The 17,139-nt window shown below is 39.9% G+C and overlaps 1 protein-coding gene across 1 annotated transcript in view; it reads left to right on the plus strand.

The window, feature by feature from the left end:
- LOC146476760 (uncharacterized) overlaps window positions 1–17,139 on the plus strand; it is a gene marked incomplete at its 5' end in the record, with an annotated part of 220,663 nt that overhangs the window by 73,211 nt on the left and 130,313 nt on the right. The window contains 2 exons of the mRNA XM_085113862.1: window positions 15,693–15,831; window positions 16,988–17,039. Coding sequence (XP_084969988.1) covers window positions 15,693–15,831; window positions 16,988–17,039 — 191 coding nt within the window. The remainder of the gene's footprint in view (window positions 1–15,692; window positions 15,832–16,987; window positions 17,040–17,139) is intronic.

Below are 17,139 nucleotides of genomic sequence, written 5' to 3' on the forward strand. Positions count from 1 at the left end.
GGACTGTCTTCATGCTTTTTGAAGGGCAATACAATATGTCCTAAGTTTAACTTTAACGTTTTTTCAAAGGGGAGCAACCAAGAGAGATCACTATTTTGCATCATGCATGGCATCGGCAATTACTTTCAGGAAACTCTCTGACGCCAAATAAAACCTGAAAAGGATTATGAATGTTATCATCGTGAATTCTTGTTGTGAGCATCAAAATAATAGTCAGGATCAGTATATAATTCCTTCAAAGTTGTAAAAGAGATGAAGCTAAGCAAGCTATGGCGACCGCCGGGGAAACAGTGTCTGCGTGTTGTCCTATTTCAACGCCTATTTCAACAGTTCGTACTGATACAAATCACTTTTGGCAGCCTTAGTAAGTATAGAGAATATTGGGAATAAGGAAGGATCTCATACAAGTTTTAAAATTGAATACTATAGTTCAACTGGCGTGATTTGATCGTCTTCTCCGGCAGACACAAGCACTACTTTTACCGATCAGAAATCGGCTTTTGTATCATACAACAAGGCTCGATCAATTGAAATGCGACTGAAACTATTTTGCGAAAAGTGGAACGATTTTTCAGTTCGTTATTCTCGTTTATCTATCGTGTGTAAGCTTCTTATTCTTTTTCCCTGTAGCTTATGCAGCAAACACTGCATTTGTGTATTTCGAGGACGGCGCATAATTCGTCTCTCATCGCGATCGCTCTGTTTATATCAATGGTTATGTTTACATTTATCTCAGTGTAGCATGTCAGATTTCTGACTTCGTCCTTCTTATGAAAATTCGCTTGCTGTAGGATACGTTTTGCATGATAGGAACCCATTTTATGCTAAAAATGAAGCCATTTCGAAGTAATAGTGTGCGGCGAGTGAGCCGTATTACAAGACAAAAGATTTATTTTTTTCTCCGCCGTTGGTTGATAATTTATAACAATAAAATAGTGAGCAACGGGCCCCAGGGGCCCGTTTCTCGAAAGTCCCGGTAACTTCCGGGCCCGATAACTTAGCGGGGCCGTTATCGGGAAATTTTATCGGGCCCGATGTTGTGTTTGTCGAAGCACCCGTAAACTTTCCCGGTAATTTCCGGGCCCGGTAAAATAGGGGACCGTTACCAGGCTCTCGTGCGCGCTTCACGCTCTTTCGCAAGAGAAGGAGAACGACTTGGGACTACGCGTAATCCATTCGATTCATTCGATTTCGCTGCCGATGGAAAAGTACTGTTATGGATGCGACAGGACTGTCTTCATGCTTTTTGAAGGACAACACAATACGTTCTAAGTTTAACTTTTTCATGTCATCAAAGGAGAGCAACCAAGAGAGATCACTATTTTGCATCATGCATGGTATCGGCAACTACTTTCAGGAAACTCCCCGATGCGAAATAGCGGGGTGCTACAAGAACCTGAAAAGGATTATGAATGTTATCAAGATGAATTATTGTAGTGAGCATCAAACTAATAATCAGGATCAGTATACAATTCCTTCAACGTTTTATTAGAGATGAAGCTAAACAAGCTGTGCCGACCGCCGGGGAAACAGTGTCCGCGTTGAGAAAATTTAGTGTCCTATTTCAACGCCTATTCAGCCAACAGTTCGTACTGATACAAATTTACTTTTAGCAGCTTTAGTAAGTTTAGAGAATATTAGGAATAAGGAAGGATCTCATACAAGTTTTAAAACTGAATAGCCATAGTTTAACTGGCGTAATTTGATCGTTCTCTCCGGCATTCACCGAGCACTATTTTTACCCATCCGTAATCGACTTATGCATATCATACAACAAGACGCGATCAATTGAAATGCGACTGAAACTATTTTGCGAAAAGGGGGATATTTTTTTTAGTTCTTTATTCTCGTTTATCCATCGTGAGTACTGTAAACTTCTCGTTCTTTGTCCCTCTAACTCTGGTAAGTTTAGAGAATATTAGGAATAAGGAAGGATCTCATACAAGTTTTAAAACTGAATATTCATAGTTTAACTGGCGTAACTTTATCGTTTTCTCCGGCATTCACCGAGCACTATTTTTACCCATCCGTAATCGACTTATGCATATCATACAACAAGACGCGATCAATTGAAATGCGACTGAAACTATTTTGCGAAAAGGGGGATGATTTTTTTAGTTCTTTATTCTCGTTTATCTATCGTGAGTACAGTAAACTTCTTGTCCTTTGTCCCTCTAGCTAGTTAATGCAGCAAACACCATTTGTGTATTTCGAGGACCATGTATAATGCGACTCTCATCGCGATCGCTCTGTTTATATCAATGGTTATGTACACTGGTTTATCTGTAGCATGTCAGATTTCTAACTTCCTCCTTCTTATGAAAATTCTCCAAATTACAATAAAGAAAACAGTATCGCTTGCTGTAGGACTAGTTTTGCGTGACAGGAACCCATTTTTATGCTAAAAAGGAAACCATTTCGAAGTAACAACAACGTGCGGCGAGTGAGCCATGTTTACATGACGAAATATTTTTTTCCTTCCGCCGTTGGTTGATAATTTATAACAACAACATAGTAATAGTTTCATATTCATATAGCGACAATATGCAAACACCTTAAGCGCTTTTCAAACGTTACCCAAAACATTACTAACCACAACAACAGTAGTACTACGCCTGTATTTATGTTTGCTTCCGGAGCCAACGGGCAGCTTCTCGCTGTATTTCTCCGCGTCTCCAAGTTCATTCACGAACCACTTGATTCTCGTTCGTGAAAGCCTGAATCTTTCTCTGACTTCACAGTCAGCCATGTCACCCAGAATGGGTCGTCTTTGATACGAACGAAGTCTCTTAACTAAACAAAAAAGTCCGTCTCCGGCCGCCATTTTGTTTAGTGTTGCAACATTTGCGATTTCCCGGTAACTTCACGGGAGGTCATGACCTCCCGTAAGTTACCGGGCAAGTTACCGGGAAATTTATCGGGATCGTAAATAACGGGAGCTTTGAGAAACACCCGAAAAGTTTACGGGGACTTACCGAGCGGCTTATTGGGCCCGATAAGTTACCGGGACTTTCGAGAAACAAGCCCCAGGGTATTTGCTTCGAATTTTGATGGGTTTATTTCGCTGTTTTCGTCTGTGTTTGATCTTGTATAGTATAAATTTCTTTTATAGAGTATAAATTTCTGGTTTGCTTTCATTGGCCAACTACTCAATGCAACTCGTCATATTAGATTTGGTTTTAGGCAGCTGATGCTGTCACGTGGTTTCATCAAACTGAGCTTTGTTCCAACAAGAGAAGAAGAAGCGTTGAATGTTTGACTATGAAACCAACAATCAGTGCCATAAACAGTGCAACATTTTCAGAGTAAATTTAGGTACCTAAGCTGTATGTAGAAGCCCTTATATGTGGCTGTCAACAAAATCTGTTAAGATAAAATGTAGGCAACTAATTTGTAAGCTGTATGTAGGAGCCCAATTTGTGGCTGTGTGACAAATTGTAAGCGCCCCACCCCTGTTATTGCGTTACTGCTTAACGAAACCTTTTAAGATAAAATGTAGGCAACTTATTTGTAAGCTGTATGTAGGAGCCCAATAGGTGGCTGTGTGAAAAATGTGTAGCGCTCCACCCCAGATATTGCGTTATTCCTTAAAAACAAAACCTGTCAAGATAACATTTAGGCACCTAATTTGTAAGCTGTATGTAGGGGCCTCGCCGACTGGTTAGTTCAGTTGGGAGAGCATCGGACTACCGTGCAGGAGGTCACCGGTTCAAACCCCGGCCGGACCAACACTTAAGGTCTTTAAATAACTGAGGAGAAAGTGCTGCCTTTGCAATGACATCTGCAAATGGTTAGACTTTCTAGTCTTCTCAAACAAGGACGATAAACTGTAGCTCCCGGCTGACAATACTTGTTTCTAATAATATATGTGACGTCAAAGAACCCACACACTGTTTGAAAAGTGTAGGGGACGTAGTCCACGGCGAGGTGGTCTATCCGTCTATCTCTGATTTCTTCTGTCGCGCGAAATATACACTGACAGCGCTGATATCCGATCTCACCACACAGAAGAATTGTAAACCGCCATGAGACTATGTGATATGTGCGGTGTGTAAATACTAAATACATTACCATTATATTTAGTTGTTTGACAAATGGTAAATATATACCTTGCATGGTTCGTGTTAGTAATTGTGATACCAAATTTGTAAGCTGTATGTAAAATTGTCGTAGTTCAGGTATCTTAGAAACCTATGCCATGATCATCTGGTCACATTGCTATGCATGCAAGTCGGTTATACAAATGTGATATACATTTATTTTAGGTTAAAAGGAGCTATACTTTTTCCATTTACGTAAAACATAGTGCGAATGATAGGGACAAAGTTGTATTTGTGGCAGCGTAATGATGCCTTTTAGTACTGTAGTACTAGTGGTACAGGTCTAGTTATATGCGATATATGTCTTGTAATATTCTTTGATTGCTGTAAGTTAAGGAAAAAGTAGACGGAATCATTTAAGTCAATAAAGAAAAATTGTAATGTTTCCGCGGTCATGGGTTAATGAACTTAACAAGTGTCGGGCTGATCCACTTGGCAACATACCAGAAATCCCCCAAATTCCGTTAATTGACTGGAGTGTTTAAACAGTTTCTGCAGTTTGACCTCTAGCTACGGACTACCCAAGCCGGGGGTATAAATTTGAACAACTAGTTTGTCCCGGTCGTGGGGCATTTGCTAGTTTAATTTCAAAAAGTCCTCATTCCAGGGGGTCGGCAAAGGGGGTGGTGGGGGGGGCGGATGGGCCCTTTCTTCATAAAACATATAGCATAAGAAATGGCATTTAATCCACTACTTGTGCCAATTACACTAACTTTGAATAGATTGAATTGCTATGTGGGAACCACTGAACGATATAAAAGCGTTTGCAGCTTCATTAGAGCTGTCTTCGCCCGTCTAGGGAGGGGACATTTTATTCACCTCTTGTGGGTTCGAATTCGACCCCACATGGCAAAAAAGGGTTTTAAACACACAGAAAAAAGAAGTCATATTCACAATGAAGAGATTTAAAAATAGGAGAAACATAACTCATCAGTCAGAAATGATCCGTTAGACTTAATAAAAGCCCTTTCCAATATTATTTTCCCTCTTCACTCTTTATGTTATGTTGGTTTTGGTTCCCTCGTTCTCGCGATGTTCGTTGCTCACTATCGTGATTTCTTCGCAAAAAAAGAGTCGGCTTGTGGCAACTCTAATGATCCGTTTGATGTCAAACATACGATGGTTAAATACGAGGCTTTATCAAATCCTCTAAAGCCACTACAAATACATTGGAGTAGCACAGGGCTAAAAAAAAAAAACAACCAAATAAACAAAACAAATTAAGCGGTAAAAGACATACTCGTGCGTTAAATTTAGAAAAGCTAAACTGAACTCGCGCGACGCGCGTGGGGGTCGCGCAGGATTGCCACTCTTTATTTACACAGCTGCCCCACAGAAATATTCAGTTGACAATAGTCAATATTGCTAGATAAACAATAAAACGGAGGATTGAATCTTATTGTCATATTTTACTTGAGGATGGGATTGTGGCTATGGAATATACACCATAGTTTGACGTTTAGAAGGTGGGGGGGGGGGGGGGGGGTACGTAGAGACCCGGGTTGAGACCATCTAATTTGCGGTTTGGTGGTTCTTACTTTTTACCACTCCACCTCCCTTACGAAATTTTGTTTTTCGTTCACCTCCGTGAATGCACCCATTCCATTTTCTGCATATGGATGTTCTGAAATTATTTCGAATGATTGATGATGTCACACAAACCTCTAAACCACCTGGGGCTCCTTTTCTCGAAAGTCCCGGTAACTTACCGGGCCTGATTAGTGTCTTTGGTAATGCTAAATTTTAAAATCTTATAATTCTATGAAAACATTGGCCAAGTACCATGTCCGTTATCACTGTGTAATCGGCGAAAAAAAAAAAACATTTAAAAATATACTTATCGGGCCCAGTAAGTTACCGGGACTTTCGAGAAACGGGCCCCGGGCTACGAAGACTTTAACAATTTCCATTCAGGTCTTTGTCGTCCCTGTAAATTTTTTTTTAAAAATTTGACTGAACCAAGCAGAGGAAATGCGCGCACCAGCTTCACCGCTTTCTTCCAGCAGCCTTCAAATTTTTCGAGAAACGAGTTGGTTGTAGCGATCAATTGTTCCAACATAAAACATTAAATTACTAATGTATGACGAGACCGTTACTTTATGTTCAAATTTGTCCCTTTGCATAATTTATGACTGTTTATATAAACGATCAAATGTCACTTCCTTAGCAGCGGCCAAGCGTTTCCATAGATCAAACGCCAAACTTCAAGATGGCGAAATGGTCAACTGATTTGATTTGGCTGTTATTTGCAGCTAGCCATCTTACCTTGTTAACTCAGGCCGCAAATGTGGCTTTGTATAAATCTGTTAGAGCAAATGCAACTTGTGGCTCTCCTGCGGAAGAGTATTACAGCGTCGTGGAACGTCTTAAACCACTGAGACGTAGGACACTGTCTACCTGCGATGCCTCAAATACGACCTTTTCGCATAACGCCTCGGAAATGGTGGATGGGGAACCTTCAATATAGTGGCAATCCCCAGCATCTATAGATAGAGTATCCATCACAATTGACTTACGAGGACCGCATCAAAAGGTAAGAGATAGCACGTAATGTTGGATTACAGGCAAACCACCCTCTGTTTGTGTGGTGTAATTACTGTTTGGAACTTGAGAATTTATATTCACGCGACACGATCGGTTGAAAGTTTTACCGAGTGGAGATATTTAAAGTAGACTTTTACCTTTATGTTGAAATGAATGTTGATTGAGTCACGCGTGGTGTTTTTTTTTTTTTGGCCATTCCGAGCCGTAGAAACCTTTCTTTGGCGAGTTGACTGTTCAACAGTGTTGCTGGCCGAAGGTCGGTACTAGAGAGAGGGAGACTCTGGTATTTACTGTGTCTCCTTGGAAACACAGTAAATACCAAATAAATAATAAGTATAATAAAATTCTAGCATACTAATACAAAAAAAAAAAAATGAGCCAATACGAATAGTATTCGCTCTGAAGAATGTGAAGGCTAACGCTCGAAATGGCAACGTTTGTATCTCTTTACCTTATAAAGTTTCATTGATTAAACCAAATGCCGGTAAAGTATATACGCTCCTGTAGTCAAGCAACCGGACACTCACTTAAAGGCAGGTTTACACTGGTGATTTTTGAGCATAGGGAGCTCAGATATAACGATCATGTCATACAATGAAAACGTGCAATGACATTTACCCGTCTTTTTGTATTGTTTTAATATGTCATTGGCATGCGCCATTTACTGATAGACAGCTGGATGGACAGATAATGCTAGGTGTATTTCAACACTCCTTCCAGAAATGAGAAACCAAACTTAAACAAAATCTTTTCGTAGTGGAACAATAAATCTCTTATTTGATGGTTTTACATATAATACGCTCGGAAAAATACTCCAGAACTCCAAATGTCTGCACGATATATATGTAAAACCATCAAATATGATGTATTTATCCTCCCCTGGGTTCATATTTTTAAGATAGTGCAAGTAGGGCCGACAAAACTAGAAGCTGGGTGTAGATGGATTATATTCTGTCTCTGTTTTACTCACTCTGTTTTATTACTCGGGCCGTAAGGCGGCACGAGTTAAGGTTTCGGTAGCATTATCAAATTCTTTTTTATTTTTTGGGTCGCGATGGGCCGAGAGATAAGACTTCGGGCCACGAGTTATTGTTGTCGGTCTCTTTTTTTTTGTACTCGGCGCCACGAGTAAAGTTTTCGGTCGCGTTATCAAATTCTTCGCGTTCTTTATACTCGGGTCGGGAGGGGCCGAGTTAAGTAATCGGGAAAGGGGAGGGGAGGGTCCCAAACTCCCTCATTTTTTTTCGCTTCCTTAGCTCCCCCTCCCTTTCTCCGATGTATTCTGCGAGTCACTATTCTTTCGAATCAAAACATTTTGTCGTAATCGAAACTGTATATTTTCACTGTCAAATTCTTCAACTGCGGAAAAACAAATTCTTTACCACAACTGTTTTTGTGTGTACAGAAAAATTGAGATGAGTCATTTGCGACTTGATAACATGTATTATTCGGCCATTAAGTCTGTACGTCTCTGGTTTCCTTTCAGTACAAGAACATTTTATGATTTTGGCCAGATCGAAACACGAAAGAGCTCGTGATTGTGTAAAACAAAGGCCTGCTGTCGTGCAGGAAATTCAATGCTCGTTTTAAACAACTTGATGACATGTGAAAGCCGGAGTTGTTCCTCGGTGGTTTCTGGTTTGCTTTCATTATGTGACATTCTTCTGACAGAAGAGTGTCAGGAAAAAACACCTCTCTTGGATCATACGTGTCGACACCCGCCGCGCCTCGACTAAGGCCAAAAACGTTCCATACAATTCCTTATAATAAAATTGTAAGGAATTGTATGGAGCTCTCCGGGATAATTACAGTGCAAGCTACTTGTGTCTTCTGATAGTTACGTGTTCGAAAACTCACTGTCACTGTAGAAATATCACAAGCCACGTTTGATGACCCGGTTTACCCGATTTCCAATTAAAAACACAGGGCACAGAGGAGTTAAATTTGAGAAAATTACGGCTTAAATCCCTGGGAAATTGCGTCTCAGATCGAGTTTGTTGATTCAAATACAAGAGCGTAATGGAACAAAGCGTTATGGGATCATATTACGCGTCTGTTGAAAAATTAATCCCAAGACACAAGCTGCATGTGAACGCATCTCGGCACTTCGTGTCTCGTTCAAAAAGCTTTGCTTTTCCGGCATCACGAGTCACGAGCCGGACCATTGACAGAATCGTGAAAAGACCCCATGACGCTGTGTTTGATCACGTTCTTGTATTTGAATCAACATACTCGATCTGCGCCGCAATTCCCCTTAAAATTTAGCCGTAATTTACCTCAAATTTGACTCCTCTGTGCCCTGTGTTAAAAATAGCAGTGACAATATACCTGACAGAAGTTACCGTGCCTTGCATAAAACGCTTTTACTGCTTTTGATATAAGTTTCGGTTCAGTTGGGTTAGCAAAGAGGATTCAACAAAGTATCTTATGCAGGAACAGACTAAACGCTGAATATTGTTTCTTGTTTTACGTTTAATTTTACTTCACATTTACAACAGTAATCGGAACCATACATGCGACATGTCAATCGACAACTGTAGACTGGATGGTGACATTTTAATCTTATTTACCTGGCACCGTTGACACAACCTCAATTAAAAGTAAACCGCAATTTAATTAATCACGGAATTCCGGTACTTCCAGTTCAGACCCACTTGCGTATTGTTATGGAATTGAGGAGGAGGAGGACGAGGAAGAGGAGGAGGAGGGAAATCAAGAGAATTGAGGAGGAGGAGGGAAAACAATAGAAATGAGGAGGAGGAGGAGGGAAAACAATAGGGGTTAATTTTATATAAATGTGACACATTCGATGTTTTTTTCAGTTCACGTTAAGTCTTCACTGAGTTGACATGAGTTGGTTCTGTTCTTTCTGCGAAAAATCCTTTAGTAGAAAAGATAACATGCAAAGACATGTTTAACAAGCACAATAAGTCGCCGAGTTTCACTCCCATTCGGAGCTATGCCGTTTTCTCCTGAAAAATGTCAGCGGTTTCGCTTTCAGCATCCTTTTACTTCCATGATTGCCGCTATGACGGGGTCCGGAAAAACGGCATGGGTTCGATATCTATTGCAGCAAGCTTCAGAGACAATTCACCCTCCCCCGGAGAGGATCGTTTGGTGTTATTCACAATGACAGCCTGCGTAAAAGAAATGCTAGTCGCCATGCCACATATTGAATTCGTCAAGGGAATTCCTAAGGCTTTGGAGCAGGATTCCTATTTTAATGTAAACACACGGAATTTGATCGTGTTTGATGATCAGATGATTGACGCTAGTAAAGACAAGCGAATTGTGAACCTCTTTATTCGTGGTTCTCATCATGGTAATCTCAGTGTGATTTATATCGTGCAGAATCTATTCCATCAGCTAAAAGGTAGCCGCAGCATAAGCCTAAACAGTCATTATTTGGTGTTATTTAAGAATCCACGAGACAAAGTGCAAATCTTGACTCTGGCGAAGCAAATGTATCCCGGCCAAACGGATTTCTTTTTAAATCAGTACGAAGAGACTTTGAAAAGACCTTTTGGTTATCTGTTGATTGATCTGAAAACCACTACCCAAGACAACTGTAGATTGCGGACAAACATCCTCCCCAGCGAAGAAGGCCTTAACCAAGCAAGATTTCAAGAAAATATTCTTCAAGAGCTTTTAAAATATCTAAAGCAGCAAAACATAGCGACACCCCCAGTGCTTCCAGCTATGGAAGAAATATAGGGCACTATGGATGGCATGCTTTCTCGAAACGATCTCCAGGAAGATGAAAAAGCTAAACGATACTTTCAGTTGCAAAACAGATACCTGGCTTTTAAAGAACAATTAAATTCAAGAACACGACCGGAAGAAATAATAAGCGCTGTTCCAGACTTAACATCAAGGGACCTAGATTCTTCGACAGCAACGGCAGCATTCTCCACTCCCCTCAACCCCTTTAACGTAACACCTGAATTAACGCAAGCGGCTATCTCTCAAAAACCATACAAAGAAAGCCTCACGCCTGCACCATCCTCAAACCCTGCTTTCCTGACCCCTCCTCCCACAGTAGAAACCCCATCACGACAAGCCCCGAAGTGAAAAAGGCGTCGGATTCAATTTGTAAATTATTTGGATGATCATGAAGCTCATGGCAAACGGCCGAGGAAACGTCGGCATAAAAAATTTAATCCATACAAGTACTCCATGGGCGAAGAAGATGAAGATTAATTAAATTCCATCCGCTTGAGATCGCTGTGTATTTGACTCTTTTTTGTCATTGTTTTTTTAATAAAGATTTTAAAACAGTATCTCTTGTCTGGTTCTATTGCTAGCAATTATAAGTCGCGTGTTTTAATTGATCCTTGTTAAGGTATATAAAATTGATTATATACTAATTCGTCAAGATACTCCCTTGGGTTTTCCAGCAGAACTGAACTAATTTGTGTGTAACTTTAGGCTCGTGGACCCGCATAATTAACTGTCTAACGGTGCGTGACTTTAATAGTTTTTCATTTCCTCGAGATAGATAGGAGAAAACGGTCTTGTAATAGTCAAACAAACTTGAAATATAGAGTTTTAAGCGCCACTTTGTATATGCGTGTGTGTGTTTTATTTTTTAACGGTAATGATCGATAATCGTCACGAATAACCTGAGATAAATTTTCCCAGCAAAGCGATTGCAAGAACGATAGCGCTTTCGAAATCTAACCGCTTTTTATTCAAAACAGACAATATAAATCTTAAGATCCAATCAGGGTGGGTATATAGCGGGCAAGCCTGGGCATGTCTATTGTTTTTTTTGTGCAAGAGTGACGCTCATTAGTAAACCTCGGCACTTATTAGTATGCAGGAAGACACTGACTAGGCACTTAATTAGATGATTTATTCATCAATACAATCAAAATAAATTCCTTACGAAACACCGGTTAAAAGCTAACTGTTTCGGGAAACACAATGATAACCTTCCTGATCACTTAACGGGAGTCCTTAAAGATGCACCATAATGAAGCTTGGTCAGAGTAATGCGAAGAATGACGTTATTATTTTGCATATCTACTAGACTCCTGCTAGCCTTCCTAAATCAATCTTTAGAAAATGTGGCCAATTAATTAAGATAGGCACTAGCCTATCTAGATTGCACACGAAAATTTCAACTTTAGGTATTTTATACTGCATCTCGAATTTGCGTTTAGCGAAGGTGCCTTCTTTTGCTACTGAGCATGCGTTATGTGCATCTCCAGATTGTCCGAGAAACTCGAGTCTCTTAAGCGCCCCCTATCGATTAAGTGAATTAAGTGCCCCCTCCTGAGTCTTCAATTTGAAATAAGCACCTCATCTCAAATACGCGTGTCCTTCAGTTAAGTGTCCCCTCCTAGGGCCCAAATTTCAAATAAGCATGGAGTACAAGAATTTGAAGCAAGTGATTATTCTATTGTTTTTGCTATCAAGAAAGCTGGAATTGGCAAGGCTCTTGTGGAAGTTCGTGAAGTGAGGTCATTCAAGCTATACAACAAAGAACGATTTTGTAAGGATGTGGAATATTATTGAGTCTTTTGATGATACAGATGATGCTGTTTCTATTTGGAACAGTTTTTTTTAATGAATTTTGCAAAACCATTAACGGTGGAAAAAGAGTCGTATGATCTCGTAGCAGATGATGCTGTTTTGGTTTATTCTGCATCGACACCACTCGAGCTAAACAAGATCTTGCAGCGTGATTTTAGCCTTATTTTAGACTGGTATGCTGATAAAAGATTGACCCTTAATGTTAAGAAGACCAAGATAATGCTTGCAGGAAGCAAGATGTTTATTTAAATTTGACGACTTCGACTTTTCTCTGGAGGGCGGACAAATTGATTTTGTTTCATCTTTTAAATCAGCTCGGCGTCATACTGGACCAAAAATGGAACTGGAAAATACTTGTAAGCAAACCCATTATGAAAACTTGGCCATCGGTTCTCTGTGCTTAACCGTATTTTACATATCTTAGATAAAAAAAAAACTCGTCTAGGCTATGTTAATGACTTGGTGCTTCCACACTTAGATTATGCGGACACCGTTTAGGGAGACCAACCTGGCTTAAAATCAGAGATTTGCCAAGAAGATTGCAGTTGACATTTTTTTCGTCAGCCGAGGCCCTGACATCGTTGAAATGTCGTCCGTTTCATGGAAGGCGCTTCGGACATCGATGTCTTTCTGTTCAGAATGCGATCAAGGAAGATGTTCCAGAACATTTTGATATTTTTAGAACCCCTTTAAGACGATCGCATAATTATAATACTAGCAATGGTTTTACACCAAGACTTCCCAAACCGCGAAGGGAATGGGGAAGACGTTCTACATACTTTAGAGCTTTGAATCATTGGGCTTTCCACTCTAACGAATTAAAAAGACCTATGCCTAACGCGGTTTTTAAACGTCTGCTGCGAAGCCACCATTATGCATTCCTGCAATGCGGGATGGCGCCCAGAATCCTTGTCGCGTAGTTTGATGCGACTACCGCTTTTAATACGGTTACACTATTCACTTCTGCATTCACGAGTTGGCTCACAGGAGCCTTTGATTATATCTCATTCTAGAAGAATTTTTATGTTACTTGTTTCTATTTTTTTATTATTTTAGAGGACCCCCTGAAAACCACTTTTTAGTGATGGAGGCCTCCTCTTAAAAGATGTATTTTATTATTTATTATTATAAGCTCTCCCCTTGAGTTAAGCGCCTCTTTCAATAAAGCTTCCCTCCTAGGGCCCAAATTTGATTTGACATAAGCATCTCCGTCAAATAAGTGCCCTTTCGATTAAGCATCCCTTTCTAATGACCAAAGTTGAAATAAGTACTTCTCCTGAGATAAACGCTCCTTAAAGTGCCTATGAAGCGAAAATTGTCTTTAGGTAGTTATTAAAATTTGCCCTTTCAAACACGGGATTTCAAAGTTTGAGATTGCTGGGGTAAAAATTGCCGATTTTGTGCGCGCTCAAAGTTGGGCTATTTCGCCTTCAAAAATTGGTATTCGAATCGCGCGGCCAAAATGCCAGGTGACAATAACCACTGACGTCACGTTGGTGCCAAGAATTGCAATTCATCATGGTGGAAGAGAAGAAAGATAAGCGACAGCGAGGGCAATATTGCGTTGCTGGCGTCCGTAACAAAGAGAGTTGCCAGAATCGATCGTTCACAGAATCGCTAGACATGCTTTTCTCTTTCTACAATCCTTTTCGGCGGCAAGAACGGTATGAAAGAAAACAAACTTTTGGCACCAATGTGACGTCACAACTTGGAATTCAGCATAAAACTCGACCAAGTCCTCTGACCATTTTTGAAAGCAAAATAGCCCAACTTTGAGCGTTTGTAAAATCTACAAGTTTTACCCCAGTACTCTAAAACTTCGGAACCGTACATGTTAAAGTGCAAATTTTATAACTACACAAAAGCAATTTTCGCTTCATAGGCACTTTAAGATTAAGCGCCTCCTCCTATGACCCTCATTTGAAATCAGCACTTTCCCTCGATTAAGCGCTCTTCCTAAGGCCAAATTTGAAATAAGGACCTTCCCTGAAATAAGCACCCAAATTGATTAAGCGTTCCCTCCAACAGCCCAAATTTGGAAGGATCACCTTCCCTCAAATAAGGCCTCCTATGACCGAAATTTGAAATAAATACCTACCCTCAAATATTAAGCACCAGCCCTTCCCCTGTAAAATAAGCGCTTCTTTCGGTGAAGCGTTTTCTCCTAATGTCCAAATTTAAAGAAGCCCCTTCCGTCAATTAAGGACCCCCTCCTACGGCCCAAATTTCAAGTAGCGCCTTTGGATTACGGGCCACTCCTATAACCAATTTTGAAATATGTCCTTGTCTGTTTGTATTTGGGTGAGTACTGAGACAGCGAGTTACAAAGGTTGAATATAAATCTTTTAGTCGTGTTTATCACTCGTCAGTTTGTACAATTATCGATAATTCAAGATCAAATGATGTTTAACTGGTCTAGAGTACATCTGTACAGGCCCGCAAATGATCATCGGACGGGAAATGATTCTCAAATTGGACCGCTAATGATCCCCGATCGCCTCATCACAAATATAGAATAGAATGGACTCAACGGACAGTGGATTTAAACTTTATAGACTTCAGTTTTTTTTTCTTAATAGCACCAGTCGTTATATTTAAACTATCTGCATGCAAATTTCAGAGCATTAAAAATTATAATGTAGCAGCCCAGTGCAACAGAACAATTAACCTTTAAACTGGAACATAAATGTATATAATTTACTTAAACCATTACAACGCCTAAAATTGACAAGAATCCCACGAAACTCTTTAAATTAAAGTTTAAAGTATAAAGTTTAAATCGTAAAATCAAATGCAAGGCTGATCGGACAGCTGAAATAATTTTTTTGGCCAATATTTCGGTTAGACAAAACTAACCTTCTTCAGGGGCTGCAGAAAGCTAAGTAAAAATTGGAAACAAACGACTACAATATTTAAAAGATGATACAAATTAAAAGTTGAGATGTGATTGGTTGATAAACAAAGAAAGCAGAAACGTGTACAGAAGCCATTCTTAAAATAGAGATATACAGTAGACAGACTAAGTTTCATCGCGTCTGTTCATCCCATAGGCTTCAAGAGACTTGCTGTCACGTAGGGCGATTTTTTTATCCTGGGCAGAACAAACATGTTTTTTCCTCTTTTCAACAACGTGTTCTCGGGTCGAATCCCGCGGGAAAAAGACGTAACAATTTCATGTCCTCGTCATGACACTTGCCCTTGGAAATTAAAAATGCTTCTCAAGCATTCCACCGTCCAAATTTCAGTCCATTCAATTTTTTATATTTAACGCGAGGCGATCGGGGATTATTTGGGGATCGTTTTCCGTCCGAGGATCATTTGCGGGCTGGGATTATTTGCGGGCCAGTACACATCATTTCTAAGGAGGACACCACTGTTACTTTCCTGGAAGTTTATTTGCTTTAAGAGGGAAACCGAACTGAGCTGCCTATATGACTGCACAATATATTTTGATAAAGTATGCCATGACCTACCTTTCATGTTTTGTCCCCTTTTATCTCGTTGATTTAGGAGTTTGTTGGAAATACAGACCAGAATAGTGTTGTTTATCATAAGCTCAATCCGCCAATCACGGCACGTTACATTCGTTTCCGACCAACAGCTTGGTATGGCCAGATATCAATGAGGGTGGAACTCTTTGGCTGCAAAGGTAAAGAATTTATCATGTAAAAACGATTTTCGTTGCTTTGTAAGCAATATTCCTCTGGTAATTCACATGAGCAGTTCCAGTTCCGATTTTCTTTCAAAATGACATGAATTTAAGACTCTAATCTGCCGTTTTCAGAAAGAAAAGAAATCTTTTAAAGCGGTTAATAGAAAGGATAACTTCTAAGTAGAACTTGACAGTTTAAACGGTGGAAATTGGACAGTTCACGGCGATGAAATTACGCTATGACAAACAGATCGAATGATTCAATGCGAAGGAAACAAGAGATCATAGCTTAAGATCATAACTGGTGCGTGACGCTCCAGATTTTGTCGAACTAGTGATGCCTATCGACATAACAAAATAGTAAAGGTTTGATTGTCAATTGTTTTTACTGAAAGTTTTCATTTAGGAAAGCTTTGTGTCTGTTTGTCTTTCTGTTTTCTTGATGAAAACCACTTACTGACAGTACGTAACCAGAATATAATAAGCGCTGACGATAAGGTTTGTAATCCATGCTCATGACAATCACGACAATTTCCCGTATCTGTCAGATTGCTATTATCTCACGGTATCATTAGCAGCTAATAAAATCGATTGATAAATAACTGCTAAAAAGTAATCATGTTTAATGTACGATCAACGATTTCGAACTCCAACAGGTAATCAGCCATTCAATTCAAAGGTAATGCCACATCGAGCCAAGCATCCCGCGCAACTCTCTAAAACGCGTCATGTTTATGGAGACCATTTGGGTGGAAGTGGGGCTTAAAATTGTCACAAAAGTGGGTGCATAAATCATACCACCTTAGAAGTTTAATTATTCTTTCCTTACAAATGGCAAGTGTATCAGTATTAACTCCAAGCCCTTTTCAAATGTAAGCCACGATAACAGCGTCCAGTGATATGATGTCGTAACCTAACATGCGAAAACGTGTGATGCCCTTATTATGACTCAGAGAATTATGAAAACATTGCTTTTTCAATGCATAACGGTGTATCTAGTTTTGTAGTTAAATTCAGCGTAAATGAAGGGCATGTAGGATGAATAGTTTTAAAATTCTAGCACAAATTATCACGCAAATACCATATATCGCGATTTGTAAAAGGAACCTTTTGTCATCGTGACTTTAAACGATGTCTTCTTGTCATTTTTCAGGAGGCAAAACTGTTGACCACTGGCTTTCAGATCCACATGATCCACTCATGAGGTCGGTCAGTAAAATCGTTAAATGGTAAGGGCACTGGACTTGTAAGCCTGAGGTCTGGGGCCAAGTCCGGCTCAGACCTCTTGAACTTGTTTCACGGTAG

This window comes from Pavona decussata, unplaced genomic scaffold (genome assembly GCF_977016875.1).
Source record: "Pavona decussata unplaced genomic scaffold, jaPavDecu1.1 SCAFFOLD_72, whole genome shotgun sequence".
Taxonomy (NCBI): Eukaryota; Metazoa; Cnidaria; class Anthozoa; order Scleractinia; family Agariciidae; genus Pavona; species Pavona decussata.